Source organism: Vicugna pacos, chromosome 24 (genome assembly GCF_048564905.1).
Source record: "Vicugna pacos chromosome 24, VicPac4, whole genome shotgun sequence".
In the NCBI taxonomy this organism is placed as follows: Eukaryota; Metazoa; Chordata; class Mammalia; order Artiodactyla; family Camelidae; genus Vicugna; species Vicugna pacos.
In genome coordinates, this window is record NC_133010.1 from 1,239,080 (window position 1) to 1,262,937 (window position 23,858).

Here is a 23,858-nt window from a genome sequence, read left to right on the forward strand (position 1 = left end):
GCAGAGCTGGCAGGGTTAAGCTTAGAAAACAGGAACAGATCCAATTTGGAGGCAGATGTGTTTTCCTCTAACCTTGGGCTTTTTTGTTGAGATTGGATACACAAATCTTTACTTTGGTTTCAAATGCCTCCCCAAGTCTTGGTATGCAGAAAGAAAATATTTCTCTTATATTCAAGAAAAACTATCAGCCATTAAGGGTACTGAAGAGGAATGAAGACTAATTTCAGAATTTCTGATTTATTTTTGTGCATCAAGAAAATAAAAAGAGATAGAATTTGAATTATTCATTCTCCTTTTGTGGGTGTCTATCTCTTTGCTTTTGGTCAATTCATAGTGCAGAAAAAATTTCTGAGCAGTGAGTACTTCACACAACTGTTGCTCCCCCATGTATCTTAAAGTTTCTATCCATTATTTGCTCTACCACAGGCTAAGCAAACATAGAAGAAATTCTGAGACCAAGGCCCTGTGGAAGAACTTACTTCATCCAAGTAACATATATAAAGAATTTGGTAAAGTAGCAATAAGACTCTGGAGAAAAATATACTTTACAATCATCAAACTAGGGGTTTATAGTTGTTCTCTCCATTGGCTATTCTGCAGCTATGATCATAAACATTGAAGCCTTGTAAAGTACATCACAATTTATCAAAATGTATAATGAATGCCTAGCCAATATTAAATGATCAATAGATGCTAGTTTGTGGGCCCCTGTTTTTTTCTGTCAATGATCTGCAAAATTTCTTAGTTTTTCTGTACAGTTTACAATAGGTATAATCCTCCCTATGTATATAAATCATCAGTTTCTTGTTATCATGAACAGCCTAAGTTACTCTCCTCTTTATCAAACTCCTCATGGCATTTTTCACCTCTGTGTTTCTCACTGTGTAAATGATAGGATTCAACATGGGAGTGAGGACTGAGTAGAACACACTCACCAACTTGTCCACAGGGTAGGTGGCCACAGGACGCATGTAGGTGAATATACATGGGAAAAAAGAGAGCACCACTACTGTAAAGTGGGAGCCACATGTAGAGAGGGCTTTGTGCCGTCCTTCAGAGCCATGGGATTTCAGGGAGCACAGGATGACTATGTAGGAGATGAGTAGCATGAAAAAAATGAGTAAGCACATGCCCCCACTGTTAGCTGCCACCACCACTCCAAGCCTGTACGTGTCCCTGCAGGCAAGTTTTAACAGTGGAAAGAGGTCACACATGAAGTGGTCAATCACACTGGGACCACAGAAGGGCAAGTTGACCATGAAAAGAACCTGTACAATGGCATGCAGTATTCCCCCAGTCCAGGCCACCACCACCAGGAGCTGGCAGAGATGCTGTCTCATGATGGTCGTGTAGTGCAGGGGCTTGCAGATGGCCACATAGCGGTCATAGGCCATGACAGTGAGGATGATGCCCTCTGATCCTCCCAGGAAGTGTTCCAAAACCAACTGGGTCAGGCAGCCACCCCAGGAGATGGTTCTCCTCTGGTACAGCAGGTCAATGAGCATTTTAGGAGTCATGACAGAGGGGAAGGAGGCATCTATGAAGGACAAGTAAGTGAGGAAGAAGTACATGGGGGCTGAAAGTGTGGGGCTGAGAGAGATGGTAATAACCATGAGCAGATTGGCCAGCAGGGTAAATAGGAAAATGAGCAAAAAGACAGTGAAGAGTACTTTCGGCAGGTGTGGATTCTGCGTGAGTCCCAAGAGAACAAACTCAGTCACATTGTTGGGAGGGCTGAGGAGATCCATTCAGCCAGTAACACCTTCCTGGGGCCTGAATTACCCACAAAGGATAAAGAAGAATACCCATTAATTATGAAAGGATTGTGGTCTGAATTTCTTGGTACAAAAACAGAGCAGTCACTGTACCTGCGTAGCATGTCCCTGACACTCCTTCCTCAGTGCTTGTTTCAGCTCTTTCTTACTTCCTTAATGATGCTTCCATCTCTTCAGACACCTAGGATCTATAAAACATCTATAGGACAGCATTTGATGGGAAATTTACTGAGAAAACACTGGGCCCTCTACATGAGATCTGGATTCTCCTTCTGGTTCCAACTCTTTGTAACTCTGCATAGTCAGCGCTGTGTCCCAATTTCTGAGCCCTCCTCTGTGTCTGTGAGTTTATACATGAAATTGTAATTCTCAGATATATCTTATAAGCTGAGAGCTGCTGCACCCAGGTAAGATATTTCTTCTTCCATCAGAATTCACTTTTGAACCCTCAGGTCTAACTGTGGAATGGAAGACACCATAAATACATATCTACCAAAAGCAGGCAGTTTAGGAAAATGTATATAAGTCTTTGGAACCACGTTCTCCCTAGTACCTACCAGGACACATAAGCTGTTCAGGTGTGTTCACTCACTGCACCTACCATAGCGCCTGGCATAATGTCTGGGGTACCTGAAACCTGCTAGGTGATGAGTAAATGCTTGAGATATTGCCATTCCCCATGGGTAGGAAAAGAGCTGCTTCTCCAGATTATAAACCTACAAGGAATTCAAGTGTTCTTGTCCTCCTGCTCTACCATTACTCTCTATTTTATTAGAAATATAAGTAAAGGTTTGAAAAGAAGCTGCCTTCCAGGTTAATAATTTTGGCACACTTTTGAGGTAATATTAAAATATTAATTGCCTCTGGGGATGAGTATGTTGCTGGGTCATTTTGCTTTCAAGATAATTATAGTGCATGTCAATTGATATTTTTCATTCTTCAAAATTCTGTTCCACATACAATTTAATAGATTCATATCAATAAGTTTACAGCTCCAGTAGATTGAGTTAAAAGACTGTTGCATAAATGTTCAGTAAACAAGGATCTATAAAGCAAAGGAAATCCTTATTTTTGAAGTTCTAAATGTAAAAATTTAATATGGAGAACAAAAGTAGTTTACTAGATAAGATAGAGAGATAAGAATGTACTATACACATAAACATATATACACACACAATGCAAATGCCTTTAAAATATATTCCTTATTATAAGTACCTATTACAAGTTCATTTATTCAACAAATATTTATTGGACACTCTGTATATATTAATGTATGTATATTCAATAAAGTTATAAAAAGTGTCCCTGTTAAAAGATTTTAGTAATCTCTTCCCTGACATTTTATTACCAAACAGAAGTGAGTCATCCCTCCATGATTTGAATGACCATCCCATTCCTTTCTATTTCTTCTTCTCATGCCTTCTTCTCCCATCTTCCGATAGCATTCATCATCTGTGATTCTTGTTTACAAGATACTGCATTACTAACAGAATAGAAATTTGAGGGACACAAATTTCCTATAGAAAAGAGAGGAGAAAAGATAAATATAATAAAATTTATTTTACACAAATATGTTTTTTCTTTAAAGATAAATAAAGAACTTTATTTTTAATTATCCAAAATGAATTTAATTATCCATATATACATTGAAACAAAGTAAAACAGCTTCATTGCATTCCCTTATTCTGAGACTGTCTCCCCCAACAGATCAGAAAATAGTATAGTGTACATAAGGTAAGAATTATACATAATTAATAAAAATGATTTTGAAATAAATATGAAGAAATAGAATTAATTTTTCCCTGTTGGCTCCATAGTTCTCTTTATAGGATTAAACTTTAAATGAAAATATTTTTAAACCTGAAAGTTCTTATTTACAAATATGTCAACACAATTATTAAGAGCTGTGGAAAATTTAGAAACTGCATGGAATGTTCACTGGAGAAGTGGATAATTAAAATATAGTGAATCTTTTCAATTAATTGCAGTTTTTAATGGAAGTGTTTTTAAAAATGGTATAATATGATAGAATAATTCTGATGTTATATTATTAAATGGTGAAAATTTTATATGAAAATTTGAGTTATATAAGTTATTCCAATTCAATTCTAACTAATTATACTGTTCTTCTAATTTAAATATATATCAATAAGAGAAAAGATCCAAAATATTTTTACTTCTTAGTTGGTAGTATTGTAGTTGAATAAAACTTTCTTGAAATTTTGCATGCTGAAGAGGCATTGAAATCTCAGATTGGTGAGGATGATGGATGATTATATAGTTTGTAAGATCCACTTAAACTTGAGCTTCTAAGATTATATGATTTTTCTGGGAAAATAATGTTACCTATGAACTTGCCAGATATAGCTCCATGGTCAAGTCTCAGATAGCCCTTAGTTCATCAAGAAAGAAGTAAAGTTGTGAGATGAAAAATGCCAACTAGCTCAGCTATAATAAGTATCTTTGCTGATTTATAAATAGAACTTTTGGATAAGGCCTTTCTCTTGAGCCCTAAAAGTGCTACCACGCTTCCTATTTGTAGACAAATTTGGTAAAGTTTCTTAGCTGTAGCTAATTGGACCTCAGGGGTATTTCACCACCATGAGGAGATCTTGCCAACAACAGTTATTTCACACAACTTAACTGAACTTCAGAGGTAAACTCTTATAGCATTCATCTCTAATTTTGGACTCCTCCTTAAGTATATGTGAAGACAAAACACTATGACAAGAAAAAAATAAGTTGGCCATTTATGAATATAGATATTTTAAACAAATGAGCTTAATATCAAGTCTGAATATTGACTATTGTATAAGTTAATAATTTAGGTGGGTAACTATCTGATTTTAAAAGTTTCACTACAATAATTTATTTTTAAAATCAATCTACCATTCATGAAAACCATATTTTTATATATTATTTTCAGATACACATTAAGTGGTAATCATGAACACTATTATAATATTGGCACTTCATCCCATGTAAAATTTTAGCACTTTTAAAATGTGAATGTATCTTGTGTCAATTCTGGAATTAGATTGACATGATAGTGATGAAAATAATTTATTTCTTCAATTATATTCAGATGTGGTAGAATGCATTTATTTCAGCCATTTAAATTTAATATCATAATATGCCTATGGAATAGAAAAAAATAAGTTACCAAATTTACAATTTATAAAAAGAAAATGCTAACCAAGGAATCAGAATGCCATTGCCAAGGTAAAATAAGTACTCAGGATACTTAATTCTGGGCCAAGATACTTAACTTTAAATTACTGTTTTAAAACCTTTAATTATTATCATTACAAGTTTACCTTGCCACCAAATATGAGGCCTATTGCAACTATCTACTAAAAGAAATAAATATCCACATTTGAAATTAATTTCAATAAATTGTATCCAGTTCAACTAGTGAATATACCCATATGGAACACCATGGTCACTCACCATGGTCAAATACACTTGCATTAAAAAAGAAGAAAAATAAGTTGTGCATTAGCTCCAGTTTGACTCCAGAGAATGGGGTTATTGTGAGCAGCATGTATCTTGCAGGAAAAGAGTTTAAGAAAGCTGAAACCATATGATGTAAACCTATTTAGAATAGACACTTTAATATTATAATGCCATAATAATATTTGTGATGGTAGATGCCCAAGACATTCTGATGAGGATTTGAAACTATCTAAAGAACAATAAGGAATACGGATTTTCCTGAAGTGTCACCATGAAAATGTCTTGAACTTGCCTTTCCACTCTGGAGTGAAAGCCAGAATCAGATCAGAGAATTAGCATGAAGAAACAAATTAATCATTCTCAACCACATACAAGGTTGAGATCCATTCATATGAGACCTTTACAAGGCCATCCAGCCTCTACTCAAATAGCTACAAAACTGGGTATAGAGATGGCTTTAGAATCCCAACCCCTGTCTAGTCTAGCTCCCCAAGCCCTAGAGTAGCAGGAAATGGAAAGAAGGTAGAGTTTGATCTAAGTCAGTGAAGGTGGTTCATGAAAATAATTTTTCAAAAGGGGAATCCAAGAAAGTCTGTTTCCATAACAGAAATCGAAGGACAGAGTTGTTTAAAACCCTGGAGAGACAGCAACAAAGCTTCTCAAACTTGAAAGGTAAATCAGAAAGAAAGCAGAAGCAATTATATATGGATCTTATCACCATTGATCAGAAACTAGTTGAGGTCTGGTTTGATGTTTGATAGGTTCAGGAACTAATTTCAGGTACCTGCCAAGTTTTCTGAATGGCGCTTCATGCATCTCACTAGGTAGAGGAACATGTTCCCAAAATAACAAAGCACTCAAGAGCAGGGCTCATATTGTCTTAGCTCAATCCAGAGACAGTTTCATCCCAAAAGGACATCTCCAAAGTTATTTATCAGGAATGGAAAAGTTTTAGGAGATGGGCTGTGGTCTCATAAATGTTCCAATTTTACTTACAATTAGAGTAGAAGCAAATATAACAATATTCATGGCAATAAACATATTGGCTTAGGCAGAACACAGAATTTGGAAATGCCTTCTAATTTACCTAAATAAACTACTTGTAGAAATAGGGAAAGCTGTTTAAGGTTATGGAATAAGATGGCATAGTATGAAATAAAACTCATGTATCCTGATTCTGAAGCTAGTTTTCTTACTCTCCGTCATGTTTTCATAACCATAATATGCTTGCTAAATATTGTTACATCATAGAGTCCACTGATTTCTTCAATGAAACATATGACACCCATGAAACAGGAAGCTGGATCTTTTTGTCAAAAGGGGAAAGTATAAACACATCTATGACATATATACACTATTGTATTTTGGTAATAGATTCCATTTTTGAAAAGAGTCAAAATTATCTCACCAAAACCACATCTATGACATAAATACACAATTATATTTTGGTAGTGGACTTCATTTTTGAAAAGTCAAAATTAACCCACAATAAATTCTTATAAGTTAGGGAAGTTATTCAGCTGAGAAATTTTTTCTTGGACAACTGTGGAGCAATGATTCCTGTTTTTGTTTTCTGTTTTTATATCCCTTGTAAATAATCTCCTAAAGCAGTTTTTAGAGGATTCCAGACTCAGGGAACTAAGTATAAAGCCATCTTCCTGACAGTGAAATTGTTTTATGGATATATTTTACTGTGTGCTTTTGAAAACAACTCCATTTAATTGCTACTAATAATTGTTCATCTAATAAAGTGGCACTTCTTATGGCATTTAATCAAAATATTTTATATATCAAATTATAATCAAATACCAGTTCCATGGAATTCTTTACATTGAAAAGATCGCATAATGTGGGTAAGACTATTCAGATTCAAATCTTACATTCATGTTCTATGATCTAGTTATTTAATCTTTCTGATTCTCCATTATTTTCTGTAAAATAAGAACACTAAATTTGAGTTTTATAATGCTGTTGTGATCATTTGAGAACACTGCAAAATTTTCACATCAGTCTGAAGGCAGTATAGTCAATTTTTATAACCAAAGACAACTTTTACTCAAAAGAACAAGAAATCCAACTTAATGTTAAATAGTAGGTATATCAGATGTGTGCCATGAAAGTACTGACAAGTATCTTTTTTCTACATTATATTTCATGTCATTCTAGATATGCAAATCATACAGTTCTGTAATTAGAAAGGGAAAATATTCAAATACTACAAAACCATAAAGGGTTTGATGAAATATTGTGTTATTTCTGATATCATTTGAAATGGTTGAAAGATTGTACCAAATTTGAATTTAGAAGAATTCAGATCTGAATACTATCTCTGCCTCAGACATCAGGTGGATTATTTAACATTTTTGAACTTCAATTTTCTTCATCTGTAAAATAGTAATAATCATAATACCTACCTTGCAGGGGTGCTGTCAGTGTCAGGTGAGACGTATGGGAAGGACTTAAAGTAATAAAATGTTAAAATCATGACAGAAATACAATCTTCATATTAGATCACTTACTATATGAAATTGCATTCTTGTTTAATAATATTCTAATGCACTATTTTTTAATCTCTGTATTTCATACTGTGTGGATAACAGAGTTTTAACATGGGAGTAACAAAAGTATAGAATGCCTCTATGGCTTTATCCATGGCAAGAGTAGCTACTGATCATGGGTACATAAAACTACAGGGGACAAAGAACAAGACAACTGCAGTCTGGGAGTGTTGCCAAAACAAACTTGGGTCTGCTTGCCCACCAACAGTAAAGCCAGTCTACCGACACCAGGTTGTGGTGAAGGAAAGTGCAGCATTTGTTGCAGGGTGCCAAGATTCCAGAACAGCTAGTGCCGAGTACATCTGAGCTTCCCTGATGGGTTTCAGGAAAGCCTCTTTAAAGTCCTCAGGAGGGTGGCTTGTTACAAGGTATGTGATCAGCTAGTACACATTTTTGACATATATATTATATGGAATGTTTTCTTTATCCATTCATTCATCAATGGGCATTTTGGTTCTTTCTGTGTCTTAGCTAATGTGAATAATGTTGCAAGAAACATGAGAGTACATATATCTCTGCAGATTCTTTCTCTCATATTCTGGGATATTATACACATACATGGGATGGCTGAATATTATTGTAGTTCTATTTTTAATATTTTGAGAAACCTCCATAATGTTCTCCATAATAGCTGAACAAATTTATATTCCCATCAAAGTACAGTAGAATTCCATTTTCTCTACACCCTCACCAATATTTATTGTCTCCAGTGTATCTCCTATAGCCATCCTAGCAAGTGTAAAGTGCTATCACAGGTTAGTTTTGATTTGCATTTCCCTATTGGTTAGTGATGCTGAGCACCTTCTCATGTTCATATTGGCCATTTTTATATCTTAGTAAAATATCCAGTTTTTTTCTCCATTTTTAAATTGGATTATTTGTTTTGTTGTTCTTGCTGTTATTTATTTGTGAAGAAGTTCCGTGTGTATTTTAGATATTAACTCATTGTGAGACATATGATTGGCAAATATTTTCTCCCATTTCATAGGTTATTTTTCATTTTGTTGATTGTTTCCTTCAATGTGTAGAAGCAGTACAGATTTAGAATTTGAGATCCTGAACTTCAAGCTGATGTAATAATGGGATGAGACTTAACTGGTCTGTTAGCTTTTGCCTCTTCCCTCTCAGGGCCCTGGGCTGACAACTTCACTGGGAAGACATTGTCTGCATTGACTTACATCTACATGGAGAAGGAAAGACACCCAGAAGAGCCCAGTCTTATAGCCATCCCTACAAGGCACCATTCATATAAGGGTTCTTACTTAATTAAATTCACTAGGATTTTCCACTACATTTAAAAAGTTCACCTGTATGTAAAGAAACTACTAAACCACATTGCAGAATTAGGGTAAAAAAAGATGTAAAATGAGAAAAAAAATCAACTTGAGAATTATGTTGAGACTAATGCCAGTAAAGACAAAATATCAGCCCAATTTTGTTTCTATAAATAGTTAGAATGATAGAAAGTTTAAAGTCAAAAGACCACCCCTTAAAGAAACATCATTACTAAGATGTTCTCCTTTGAGTAACAGACCTGGGCTAAAAGAGGGCAGAGTGTGATTTTCAAATGGCACAATGTTTTAACATGTACAGACTTGCATCATTTCAACTGCATCCCTTTGAGGCTGTGTCTCTATGGACTGAGGCACTAATCACCATACCAGTGAATTTCCATCCACCTCTGCAATGATCCACTTTTCCCAGGAGCAGAGCTTCGCTGCAGCCAGGTCAAGATGATGCTCCACCAGCACAAACCAGACCATGGTATTAACCATTCAATTATTTGTTCAATTATTTTTAAATAACCTAGTTATATTTAAAACAGAAAGGAGCAAAATGTGGCTATTTAAACTCAAATCAAACTGAAACTCTACTGTGCTTCAAACAACTGTACAGCTCTGTATACAATTGTTCTCTCCTGTATCTCCTTCCTATAAAATATTTTTATCTTACCCAGTATTAATAAAATTATATTTTTGTTTATTTGTTTAATGGCTTATTACCCATTTATTTCCCATTGAAAATTAAGTTCCACACAAACACAACCAGCTCCAATCCCTCTCTGGCTCACTGCAGGCACTAAATTTTTTTTTTCTTTTTTGGTTAAGTTCAATAAGACAAAATTCCATGAACTGAATTGCCCATTGAGCCATTTTTGCAGAAATAAATGTTAACACTACAGGATAACAACGGGAAAAGCCCTATGGAAATAGCACCTGTTTAGCTCTTCAAAGGGCTACTGTCAGGCCCACAAAGAGGTTCAGTCTCCCCAGTGGTTGAGTTGTTTATTTTTCCTCCAAGTATCTATTTCACTCAGCAGCCATTTTCTTTGAAGTTCAAGTATATGAATTTTATTTCTTCAGCCTATTTCACCCCATTTTTCATGATGGCCATAAAGAATAGTATATCTGCAGAAAAGAGGTCATTAGGATGACATTTACTTGGCCCAAAAGGAATCAAGAAAAAGCAAGAATCTTAGGAAATGACCAACAGCAAAGACCTAAAGGGAAGAAGTCGCTACACACCCCAAAAGATAAGAATGCCTCAGTGACAGTCTCCACAATGTGGCTAATGTTCAGACCTGTGTTTTGGTGTTTTCACAACATTCTAACAAGGAATGAAGTGGGAAGAATAGATCGGCAGAGTCTAAAAACAACATATTATTGTTTAAGTCCATTGAGCCTCATTTTCTTCTTGTATGAAATGGAGTAAAAACCTCTAATAATACTTGTTGCTATGTTAAGAGAGTTAAAGTATGTAAAGAACTTCTCAAAATGTAAGCTTTATGGTTAGTCTCCCAACAAAAGTTAGCTCATTTCCCTTGCTAAATTCTTAATAATTTCACTGAATTAAAAATCCAGATTAAACCAAAAGATCTTTACACAACAGATCAAAACATTATTTATCATTAATTTTAGGAGAATCAAAATTTATCCTTTATATGCTATTTTAAGATTCAGAAATAATCTGGTGGCACTCTGTCCTCAGGAAAGACTGTTGATGATCAGTGCAAAGGAACATCTTAACAAGCTTTAACCTTGCTCACTAACCAGCAGGACTCTGTGCACTGAGAACAATAGGCTGCCTTACACCTTCCAAGTTCGTGGCTGACAATTTATAACTTGTGTCTCACTAATCTTCTCATCCCTCCACTGAGCCTTTGATATAGCCCCGAAGGCACAATCACTGGCCTTAGTTTCCCACTTCAAATCCTCCATTTGGTCTTAGAATAGAAACAACATTTAATCAACACTTTTTCTATCCTTACCCCTTGATTACTCTCATCTTCTATCTAACAATCATAAGACAAAATGAACCATACATCATTTAGTTTAGATTATGCTGACACTTTCTCACCAGCAGTTGCAAATATGACCATTTAAATAGATTAAGTGCTGATTATATCATCTTTCAGGCTTAGACTTTATGGGAAAAAGTTCTGTGTCTTATGAATTGGAGACAGCCATGCACACTTTAGTAAACATAGTCATCCCAACACCCTGCTCTGGCATTACTGTGTGGTCAAATTATGGAAGGAATAGCTCCATTTGATCATTGAGTTTGAGAAAGATATTTGTGAGACATAAGCACACAAGAGTGTTGTAGTCAGGGGAAGCTTTGTTTTATAAAGAGTTATGCAATAAAGTAGAATGACCTACTATTCTCCACACACATAAAGGAGCAGTGCAGTTATCCCCACTTTCTGAAAGTTCACTTTAGCTACTTTTTTTTTTAATGAAGACCAACATTTGTACTTGTTTTCACTAACTGAAAGAAATATGAAGGGGATTTTTCTTTAAAAAGAAAAAAAGAAATCTGTCACCATACTAAGGTTGGTCTTTTGTAAAAGTGAAATGGCATAACTCAAATGTTCAAAAACAGAGAAAAATGTGTAGTGCTGAAATGGGCAGCTACATGTGAGACAAGGCTACAGCAAATCCAACATCATCTTCTTGAAGGACAAAGTTTTTTTTATTAAGAGTCGATATAATTTTTCTATCTGTAGAATTAAATGCACCACAGACCGTTGTGTTTCATTTGAAAGAAACTAAGACCTATGTTGGAATTTCATAGTTGAAATTTGTGAAAGGAAGGTACATTTCAGTGTAACAATCCCTGACACACTGTATGGGGTAACCATTCATGAAGTGAGGCAAGGAAATTAGAAAACCTCTCTTGGGTTCAACTTACTTCCCTGTAAAATGGAGATACTGATCATGGAATGACTAGCTTAGTACATGGATGAATCAACTGAAGTGAGTATGCTTGATAGATAATAAAGTGTTAATTTAATGAAAACATGTGTAGCAGACTCATAGTTCATTACCTTTGGATACTAACCATAGGCTCTTTTGCTGAATTTGATAAAAGAATGATTACCCATGTTTCAATTGGCTCCTCAATTCTTGTTATGTAAAAATAAAACGTTTCTGTTATATTCATGAAAACTGAGAGTCATAGGATATTTAAGAAAAAAGAGCAAACTAAAAATAATCTCAAAATTTCTGGCTTGTTTTTTATGCCAAAAAAGAATTGGAGATAGGCTGTGAATTATCTTTTCCTCCTTTTGCAGGTGTCTCTCTTTTTGCTTTTGATAAATTCATAGCACACACACACACACACACACAGATACACCAAATCAGCAGTGATTCCTTCATGCAAATGTCCTTTCACCATGTAACTAAGAATAAGAATAAGATAAGAATTTCTATCCCTTAATTGCTTACCACAGGCTAAGCAAAACTGGAAGAATTTCTGTGATTAAATTCTTATGGTAAGGTGAACTTCATCCAAGTAACATATATGAAGAACTTGGTAAAGTAGAATGAAGACTCTAGAGAAAAATATATCCCATCATGCTAGGGGTTTATGGTTGTTCTCTCCATTGACTATCCTGAAGCTTTAATCATGAACATTGCAGCCTTGGTAAAGTATATTACAAGTTATCAAAATGTCTAAAAAATGACTAGCCAATATCCAATGACTGACAAATGCTAATTTATGGACTTTTTTTTGTCAATGATCTGCAAAATTTCTTAGTTTTCCTGTGCAATTTACAATAGCTATAATTCTCCCATGTATATAAATCATCAGTTCTTGTCATCATGAACAGCCTAAGTTACTCTCCTCTTCAACAAACTCCTCATGGCATTTTTCACCTCTGTGTTTCTCACTGTGTAAATCATAGGATTTAACATGGGAGTGAGGATTGCAAACAACATACTCAAACTTGTCCACAGGATAAGTGGCCACAGGATGTATGCAAGTGAATATACAAGGGACAAAATAGAACACCACTACTGTAAAGTGGGACCCACAAGTAGACAAGGCTTTGCATCATCCTTCAGAGCCATGGGATTTCAGGGAGCTCAGGATGACTATGTAGTAGATGAGCAGCATGAAAAAAATAAGTACATGCCCCCACTGTTCACTGCCACCACCACTCCAAGCCTGAAGCAGTCACTGCAGGCAAGCTTTAAAAGATAGAAGAAACCACACATTAAGTGGTCAAGGGACATTGGGACCACAGAAGGTCAAGTCAACTGCAAAAAATATCTGCACAGTGGCCACCACCACCAGGAGCTGGCAGGGCTGATGTCACATGATGGTCATGTAGTGCAGAGGCTTGCAGATGGCCATGTAGCAATCATAGGTTATGACAATGAGTACTATGACATCTGATCCTCCCAGAAAATGTTCCACAAAAGCTGAGCCAGGCAGCCACCCCAGAAGATAGTTTTCCTCTGGTGCAGCAGGTCAATGAGCATTTTAGGAGTTGTGACAGAGCTGAAGAGGACATCTGTGAAGGACAATGAGTGAGAAAGAAGTATATGGGACCTGAAAGTGAAGGGCTGAGGGAGATGGTAATGACAATGAGCAGACTGGCCAGCAGGGTAAATAGGAAAATGAGCAAAAAGACAATGAAGAGTATTTTCTGCAGGTGTGGATTCTGCATGAGTCCCAAGAGAAAAACTCAGTCACATTCCTGGGAGGGGTGAGGATGTCAATTCACCAAGTACAACTTCCTGGGGCCTGAATTACCTACAAAGAATAAGAAAAGATCCCCATTAATCATGAAACGATTGTGGTCAGAATTTCTCGGTGCAAAAACAGAGCAGTCACTGTGCCTGCTGAGCACGTCCTTGACACTCCTGCCTCAGTGCTTGTTTCAGTTCTCTCTTACTTCCTCCAGTATGTTTCCATTTCTTCAGACACCTAGTATCTGTCACCTGTAAAACATCTTAAGGCAACATTTGATGGCAAATTTACTGAGAAAACCCTGGGCTATCTACATGAGATCTGGATTCTCCATCTGGCTCCAGCTCCATGTAACTCTGCTGAGTCCTCTCTGTGTCCCATGGTTCTGAACTGTAATTCACAGATGGATATTTTAAGCTAAGAGGTGCTGCACACAAGTAAGAGGTGTTCCCTCTTCAATGAAAATTCACATTTGAACCCTCAGCTCTAACTGTGGAAAGACACCATGAATACATATCTCCCATAAGCAGACCATTTAGAGAAATGTATCTAAGTCATTGGCAACATGCTCTCCCTGGTACCTGCCAGAACACGTAAGCTATTCAAGTGTGTTTCCTCACCACACCTACCATAGTGCCTGGCATAATGTCTGCATTGCCTGAAACCTGTTAGGTGATGAGTAAATACTTGGTGAATTCTCATCCTCCATGGGTAAAGGACCTTAAACCTACCAAGAATCCAAGTGTTCTTATCCTCCTGCTCTGTTTATCATTACTCTCTACTTTATAAAAATCATAAGCAAATGTTTGAAAAGAAGCTGCATACCACATTAATATTTTCTGGCATGCTCTATGGGGCAATATGAAAATATTAATTGCCTCTAAGAATGAGTATGTTTTTAGGTAATTTTATTTTCAAGATATTCATAAGGTTTGTTAATCCATATTTTTTTTATTTTTCAAATTATTTTCCACATATATTTTGACAGTCATATTCAATAAACTTACAGCTTCAGAAGACTTGGATAAAAAACTATTGCATAAAAGTTCAGTATCTGAGTATCTGTCAAGCAAAGAAATCCTTATTTTCATTCTAAAAGTAAAAATTTAACATAGGCAAAAAAGTAATAGTTTGCTAGATAAGATAGATATGTATGGACTATACACATAAACATATATACATACACAACACAAACACACATAAAATCTATCACTATAAGTACCTATTACAAGTTCACTCATTCAACATTCACTAGACATTGCGTATGTTAGTATATGTTAATGTATGTGTGTTCACATAAAATTATAGAAAGTTCCCTAGTGAAACAACTTTAGTAATCCCATCCCTGAAATTTTATTACCAAACAGCAGCAACCTATCCCTACATGATGTATGACCTGCCCATCCCTTTATGCTTCTGCTACAGGCATTCTCATGTCTCCTTCTCCCATCTTCCCACAGCATCCATCATCCACCATTCCTGGTTACAGAATACTGCATTAGTAATGGAATGAGGAAATTTGCAAACATAAATTTCCCAAATAAAAATCATAAATATAATACAATGTATTCTGCAGAAAATATGTCTTTTCCTTTCAAAGATAAGTAAATAAAGACCTTTATTTTTTAATTAAACAATATGAAAAATTTTATGCATATGTGGAAACAAAGTACAGCAGCTTCATTGCATTCTTTTATTCTGTGGCTGACTCCCCAGCAGATCAGAAAAGAGATGATTTTATATAAAGTAAGAATTATACATAACTAATAACTGTGATTTAGAAATGACTATGAAGAAATAAGTATTATTTTTCTTTTTTCTTCGGCACTGCAGTATTCTTTATAGGGTTAAATTTTAATGAAAATATTTTAAAGGCTAAAAGCTTTTATTTACAAATATGTTCAACAAAATTATTAAGAGGTATGGAAAACTTAGAAATTACATGAGATGTTCAACATTGGAGAAATGGTTATTAAAATACAATGCATCACTTTGACTTGTGTAGTTTTTAAAAGAGATATTTTTGAAAATGGTACAATATCATAGGAAAATTCTGATGTGTTTTATAAAGTGGAAAAATTCTGAATGGAAATTTGAGTTATATAGTTATTCTATTTTAATTCTAACTAATTATATCATTCATCTAATTTAAATATATATCAATAAGAAAAAATACCCCAAATATTTTTACTTCTAAATCAGTAGTATTATAGTTGAGTTGATCTTTCTTAATATTTTGCACGCTGAAAAGGGACTGAAATCTCAGATTGGTAAGGGTGAGGGGTGATTGTATAATTTGAAAGAGCCATTTAATCCTGAGAGTCTATTAAAGTATGATTTCCTGGAGAAAAAAAATCTTACCTGCAAACTTGTCTGACTTAACCCCCTGGTGAGAGCCCGAGGCAGATGTTAGCTCACCAAGAAAGCAGTAAAGTTATAAGATTAAAAATGCCAAATAGCTCAGCTACAGTAAGTGCCTTTGCTCATTTATAACTAGTTCCTTTGGATAAGGCCTTTCTCTTGGAGCTTAAAAGTGCTACTACATCTCCTATTTGTAGGCCAGTTAGGTGAAGTTTCTTAGTTGTGGATGATTGGACCTCAGGGGTATTTCACCACCATTAGGAGATTTTGCCAACAACCCAATTATTTCACATAACTGAACTTCAGAGGAGAACTCTTAGAGCATTCATTTTTAATTTTGAACTCTCCCTTAAGTCTACATGAAGAAAAAATACTATGACAAGAGAAAAAAAATAAGTTGGCCATTTATGAAGTTAGGCATTTGAAACAAATGAGCTTTATATTGTCTGAATATTTGCTATTGCATAAATTAATCATTTGAGTAACTATCTGATTTAAATATTTTAGTATAATATTTTGTTTTTTAACCAATCTACTATTCATGCAAATCATAAGTTTAAATATTATTTTCAGATGTACAATTAAATGATCATTTTGAATCCTATTATAATATTGGCACTTCACATTGCATAAAGTTTAAGTACTCATTCAAAGTGGCTGTATCTTGTGTCAGTTTTGGAATTAGGTTAGCATAATATTGATGAAAATAATTAAATAATTCCATTCTGCAATTATATCCAGGGATGGTAGACTGCATTTATTTCTGCAATGGTTTCATTTTGTAATTAATGTTGCAAGGAAAATGAGCGTACAGATATCTCTTCAGATTCTTGGTTTCATATTTTGGATATATATGCACACACATAGTATTGGTGAATAATACAGTACTTTTATTTCTAATATCTTGCAAAATCTCCATAATGTTCTCCATAGTGGCAGAACAAATGTATATTCCCACCAAAGTGCATTAGGGTTCTATTCTCTCTACATCTTCACCAAAATGTGTTGTCTGCTATATATTTCATATAGCCATCCTAATGAGTGTAAGATAACATATCATTGTGGTTTTGACTTACATTTCCCTGTTGATTAGTGATGTTGTTCAATTTCCCACGTTTCTATTGGACATTTGTATGTCTTTTTTGGAAAAAATACCCATTTAGGTGCTTTGCTCAATTTTAAATCAAGTGTTCTTTTTAATTTAGTTGTAAACGTTCTTTATATATTTTATATATTAATACATTATGAGATATATAATTTGCAGATATTTTCTCCCAATCCATAAGTTACCTTTTCATTCTTTGATTGTATGATTTGCTATAAAGTTTAGTCTGAATTTTAAACTTGATATCCTGGACTTGAATCTTGTGTTGTGATGGAATGAAACTTAATGATCTGATAGCTTTTGCCTCCTCTCTCTGGGAGCCCTGAGCTGCCATTTTATAAGTCTGACAACCTCACTGGACAAACATTGTCTACATTACCCTACATCTACATGGAGAAGAAACAGACCCAGAAGAACCTTATAGTTATCCCTGCCACGGCACTATTCATATAAGTCAAATCATCTTGGACCCTCCTTAAAGCACAGCAATCAGAAGAATGCTAGAATGTGACCTCAGTGCATGTCACACACACACAAAAAAAACAGAATTGTTCAGTCAAGTCCTGACTAAATTCACGTATAATCAGATACAGACAAGCAAATGGCAAGATACCCTGTGTGTAGACAGATATAAGCCTGTGTGAGATCACATCAAATACATATGCATATACATAAACAAATGCATTCATGTTGCCAATCAAATATTGATCCATGTGTTGTCATATATCAACCCAGAGTGTTCACATATACACACATAAATGTAGTTGGATGAAGACCTACATTTCATTGAATGTGCACATACATGTGGTCATAGAAATTCACATGAAGTTGGATCCAGATCTGAGTATGTGGTGGGATATATACTTGTGTGTTTTGGATACAGGCATATTAATGTTTGGATACTGACATATTCAGAGAGGTAATCAGACAGGCTTACTGAGTCTAGCTGATTATCAACAAGGGGAAGAAATGCCAGGCTGTTGAAAAATAGGACTTTTTCTCTTATCCCACAGCTGACTCCTTGGTCTCAAGAACATAGCCATGCAACAAGACATCTATGTTCCACAACTGCTGCATTCATCCCAAGAACACACTCCAGTATCTCTTTCTTTCTTCTTTTTCCACTGAAGTTTCTGTTTTAGGGCTGACTTCCATGGGAGGAAAGAGCCTATAATAGAAAGTGATTGGTACTTCCAAAATAAAGATAATGATGACAGAGCCTTTAAATAAAAGACCCTCTGACCCATTCAGGGGCTAGAGCTTTCTTAACAGGCTACTTGGCTGACAGCTCCCCACTTGATTTTTTTTTTTTTGACCCTCCTCTTTCCTAGAAATAAAGCAACTTTTCACTTTGTCCCTCTGACTCTACTGAGAATTCTTTCTCAATTAGCAGGCAATGACTCACACATTTGGTGAGTTTTTCAATTTGGAGGTCTTTCTACCCACTAACTATATGTCCTTGGCTTTGAGGATTGTGCTGTAGTTCATGCCAGGAAAAAACATTAAGCCATTCCTGACCAGCTCATTGAAAATGTGAATCAAATATAGATAAGAGAGTCCTGTTTTTAAATAAGAAATCATAAGGTAAGATTTATTTACACTCTATAGAGATGGTTATAAATTTGTATTAAGACATTAACAAATCTTTCACAATATATCTTATTCAGAATGGGAAATAAGATATTAACACATGTAATTTTCCTTAAAACAAATGTACAGTCTTAACATTCTACATATATTTTAATGAGAAGTTTTCAAACTTTGTAAAATGACCCTAAAGTTTAGGGGAGGAGGGGAAAAATGGAGAAAAAGGAGAAAGTACCCCAAATTTAAATCTTCTTGTTGGTGTAAATCCCAAACTACTAAGTAGAAAATTTTCAAATGATTACCAAAATTAATAATTATGTTGGCAGATTATTTTCCTGTTTGGGCTTAGATGTTTCCCCACCATAAACAAAAATAAATTTAAGTGGTTAAAAAAATGTTTGAAAAGTTAATATTTAAGTAAAGATTAAAATTTATAGAATAATTGGAAGAATATGGATTTTCCAAGTATAGACATAGCAAAAAGTAAAAGAATATTAAAATAATGTATTTATATAGTAACACACATAATTATAACACAAAAGTAAAAGTTTATAGCAAATTTCAAAGAATGAGTATTCATAGCAAATATATATACACATATATTTATAATTTAACCTAGAAAGAGTTCATCAAAATTTTCAGAAAAAATTCACACTCCAATAGATCAAGAATTAAAGTAATGGATAATGTCTATATAGTGGATTCTATGTCCCATATATTGTGCAAGAAACAGAACACAAAGACAAGTAACTTCCCCTGACTTCAGATAGATTACAGCCCAATAAAAAGAGATAATTTGTAAAGGCTTTTATCACATAACTTGAAATGACTACACAGATTTGAAAGTTCACTAAATTTCTGTCTGAGTCCACTTGGGCTACGAATACAGAATACCAAACACTTAAACAATAAACATTTATTTTTCACAGGGTTGGAGGCTCAGAAGTTCAAGATTAATGTGCCAGTGGATTCTGTGTCTGGCTGAGTCCTCACATGGCAGAAGGGTCAAGTGAGCTGGTGGGGTCTCTTTATAAAGGCATTTATCTCATTCATGAGAACCTGACCGTCATGATCTAATCATTTCTCACAGGGCCCTCCTCCAAATATGACCACATCATAAAGAATTTAACTTATGATTTTGAAGAGGGACACAAATACTCAGTCTACTGCAGCACCCAAAAGTGGAGGAATAAATTACATAAGTGCTCATAAACTAAAATGCTTCATATTATCTGGTGAATAGTGTTGTATTTGTGAAGACTAAGATAACATAAGAATTTTCTCTGTAATAGGGATAGAAATCACAATACACTGTTTTTCATACACCGTGATTTACTAGTGAAAATCATGCATTGCCCCAAAGAATGGGCTCCTCATGAATCCAGACTAAATAATGGAGGCAGAATAAAAGACTTTGTTTGTAATAGGGAAGAACAGATAAATGACTCTATGTTAGATCTGCTCCTTTAGTGCTAACCCTGTGCTCTGTGTCCTGTGCTTAGTCTTGTTAGTCTGCATGTTGATAAATGAATGTTGCCTACAGCCTGAAATATACAAGATGGCCCATAAGGGTATAACACTTTTCCATTCATATAGAGATTAATAGTTGCAGAATAAAGAATAGCATTTGTCTTGTTGGAGGTCCACACCCTATCCCCTTCTTAGTATAAAAGGAGCCTGAATTGTGACTTGGGTATGATGATTCTCTAAGACTTTAGTCTTCATCTTCTTGGCTGGCTGGCTTTCCAAAGACAGTCATTATCCTAGACCCAGCACCAGGCCTCCCAATATGCTGGCCTATTGCGTGGTGAGCAGAACGAGTTTGGACTGGGTTACACATTGAGCACATACTTCTGACCATCTAAGGCAGATAATATTATGTTTCTAGCCTCATTCACAGATAGAGAGGATTTTATGAATGATGTCTATCAAACAAAACAATATATTCTGGCTCCTGTATTACCTAGAAAACTGTGTTTCATTAACAACAGAGATAAGAAGAGCATATATTGTCAGCATCTTTCTTAACAATGATATCACCCAAAACATCTGGTGCAAAGTTCTAAAATGCATGTTTTAATCTCATGGATTATCATTAATGCTAAATTTGCACAAGAAGAAAGAGCCTGGGTCTCTATAGGGTTTATGAAACATAAGCAAAAAAGGATATGGAGATATTAAAAAATAGCAGAGGCATGATCAAGTATTTTAAACTATTTGGGAAGATTAATGGGTCATCTCTATGAAAATATAACTCCAAACAAAGCTTCTTCCCATGAGGAGATAATATGATTACTCAACTGGGAAAATAAGTAAGGATTGGTCCTTTTCTGCATATATATCTTGTTCATTCACATTTTTATAAACTTAGCCTCCTTATGACTACTATTACAACACTGAAACTTCATTATTTGATGTTAATATGGTAGGCAATACAAGCAAATTAATATATGTAAAGTACTTGTAGATATAAAGGGAAGATACATGTTTTAAATACTAATATGGGCTGTCTGTGTGGGGAGGAGTGAATGAAATGTTTGTGTCATATCTCTTCTACTATTTTTTGAGTACTGTAATGAGTTATTAATTCTGAGAAAGAGTACATCATTTAAGAGAGAAACAAAAGAAAATCCTTCACTAACTGAAATAAATTTGCTATATAAACTGTAGGTTAACTCATCATATAGAATATAAACCTATATTCATGAGAGAGACACTTTACATCCAAAAATTATATGATTCCTTAAGAAATGGTGAAAATCTTCAAAATGTATTTCAATTTTTATATATATTTAATATATATATACACACACATTTGAACTAGGAAATTATGAAAATCTTAAAAGTATATTTAGGTCATTGGAAGTATTCATATAATAATGTTTTTCATCATGCCCAAGTTATTAAACCTGAGGAGACATTTACTACAGGTAAATAGCCACACATGGCTTTCCTGAAATAGCAATTTGTCATTGAAAATAAGTGATAATATTTTCTCATAAAATAAGAAAATAAGTGCCTCATTTTCTTACTCTTGTCCAGAGCTTTTTCATGGCATTTTTCATCTCTCCATTTCTCAGACTGTAGATTAGAGGATTCAACATAAGGGTGATAATGGTATAAAACATGGCCAAGGATTTATCAGTGGGTAAGGTAGAAGGAGGTCTCACATACATAAAGGTACAGGAGACAAAGAAGAGGACCACCACAGTAATGTGGGAGCCACAGGTGGATAAGGCTTTGTGCCTCCATTCCTGACTAAAATTCTTCAGGAAGTGCAGGATGATCCCATAGATGATGAGTAAGAGCATAAAGATAACCACACAGATCTCCCCATCATTGGCAACCACAGTGAGGCCAAAAGCGTAGGTGTCAGAGCAGGAAAGTTTTAACAAGTGGTACGTGTCACAGACGAAGTGGTCAATGATATTGGGGCCACAGAAGGGAAGGTTATAAACAAAGAGAGGATGAGCTAAAGCATGTAAAAACCCACCAACCCAGGCCAACAGCAGCAGCACAACACACACTTGCTTATTCATGATCACTGAATAATGCAGGTGTTTACAGATGGCCACGTAATGGTCATAAGCCATGACCACCAGAAGACAAATTTCAGCACCACTCAAAAAGTGCCCTAGAAAAAGCTGGGTCATGCAAGCTTGGAAGGAAATGGTTTTGTTCTTACAGAGTAAATCTAGAATCATATTTGGGGTGACTGTAGTAGAATAAACAGCATCCATAAATAATAAGTAGCCAAGAAAGAAGTACATAGGGGAATCCAGGGTCAGGCTCACCACTAAAGGCACAACAATGAAGATGTCGCCCCCATTGTCACCATGTATATGAGCAAGAACACAACAAATAATATTTTCTGACCCTGGGGGCTCTGAGTGAACCCCAAGAGGACAAATGCAGTCACATTCCTCCTTTGTTCCATAGAATCTTCTGTATGTTTTATTTCAGTGTTCAGGGAAAAATTTTCTGGTAATATAATTGTTCCTAGGGATTTTCTGAAGTCTTAGATAATGTGTTTATTCAATCAAGAAATAGGCAGTATATTGTACCCAGAAGGAAATCTACTTCAGGATGACACCTGCACCCCAATGTTCATAGCAGCACTATTTATAATAGCCAAAACATGGAAACAACCTAAATGTCCATCAACAGGTGACTGGATAAAGAAGATGTGGTATATTTATACAGTGGAATACTACTCAGCCATAAAAACCGACAACATAATGCCATTTGCAGCAACATGGATGATCCTAGAGAATGTCATTCTAAGTGAAGTAAGCCAGAAAGAGAAAGAAAAATACCATATGAGATCGCTCATATGTGGAATCTAAAAAACAAAAACAAAGCATAAATACAGGACAGAAATAGACTCATGGACAGAGAATACAGACTTGTGGTTACCGGGGGGGTAGAGGGTGGGAAGGGATAGACTGGGATTTCAAAATTGTAGAATAGATAAACAAGATTACACTGTATAGCACAGGGAAATATACACAAAATGTTATGATATATCACAGAGAAAAAAATGTGACAATGAGTGTGTATATGTCCATGAATGAGTGAAAAATTGTGCTGAACACTGGAATTTGACACAACACTGTAAAATGATTATGAATCAATAAAAAATGTAAAAAAAAAAAAGAAATAGGCAGTATGGTTTATAATGTTCCAGTACTTTCAGTGATTGTAGTACAAGGCTGATTAAAATATCCTCCCTAATCTCAAAAAACTTTCAGTCTAATGAAGTGGCAAGTAATTTAGAGACATATGTGGGGAAAGAACACATTATTAAGTAAATGAGTTGCCACAATTAGCTTTCCATCTGGAAGCTAATTAAATTGTACATATAGCTAATACCTTATACAAAAATGTAAATTGATTGAAGTTCTAATAAAAAAGGAAAGAAAAATTTACTTCATTTTAATTTCCAGTCATTAAGGAAACGATCTTCTCCAATCTAGGGTTGGAAGAAACTTCTTAACCAATCATTTAAATCCCAAAGATATATATTAAACAATTTCA

At 34.9% G+C, this 23,858-nt stretch overlaps 1 protein-coding gene and 2 pseudogenes across 1 annotated transcript; all 3 read right to left on the reverse strand.

The window, feature by feature from the left end:
• Nucleotides 1-821: 821 nt before the first annotated feature.
• LOC102532013 (olfactory receptor 4C3D-like) lies at nt 822-1,748 on the reverse strand. The gene has a single exon (XM_006219717.3). It carries the CDS (start codon nt 1,746-1,748, stop codon nt 822-824), a length of 927 nt encoding a protein of 308 aa, XP_006219779.2.
• An 11,155-nt stretch (nt 1,749-12,903) lies between these two features.
• On the reverse strand, nt 12,904-13,798 carry LOC140688900 (olfactory receptor 4C3D-like; annotated as a pseudogene).
• An 8,043-nt stretch (nt 13,799-21,841) lies between these two features.
• Nucleotides 21,842-22,758, reverse strand: LOC116279795 (olfactory receptor 4A47-like; annotated as a pseudogene).
• Nucleotides 22,759-23,858: the final 1,100 nt, after the last annotated feature.

Excerpts from the sequence above, each read along its gene's own strand:
- LOC102532013 (XM_006219717.3), bottom strand. The coding sequence starts at position 1,748 with ATGGATCTCCTCAGCCCTCCCAACAATGTGACTGAGTTTGTTCTCTTG.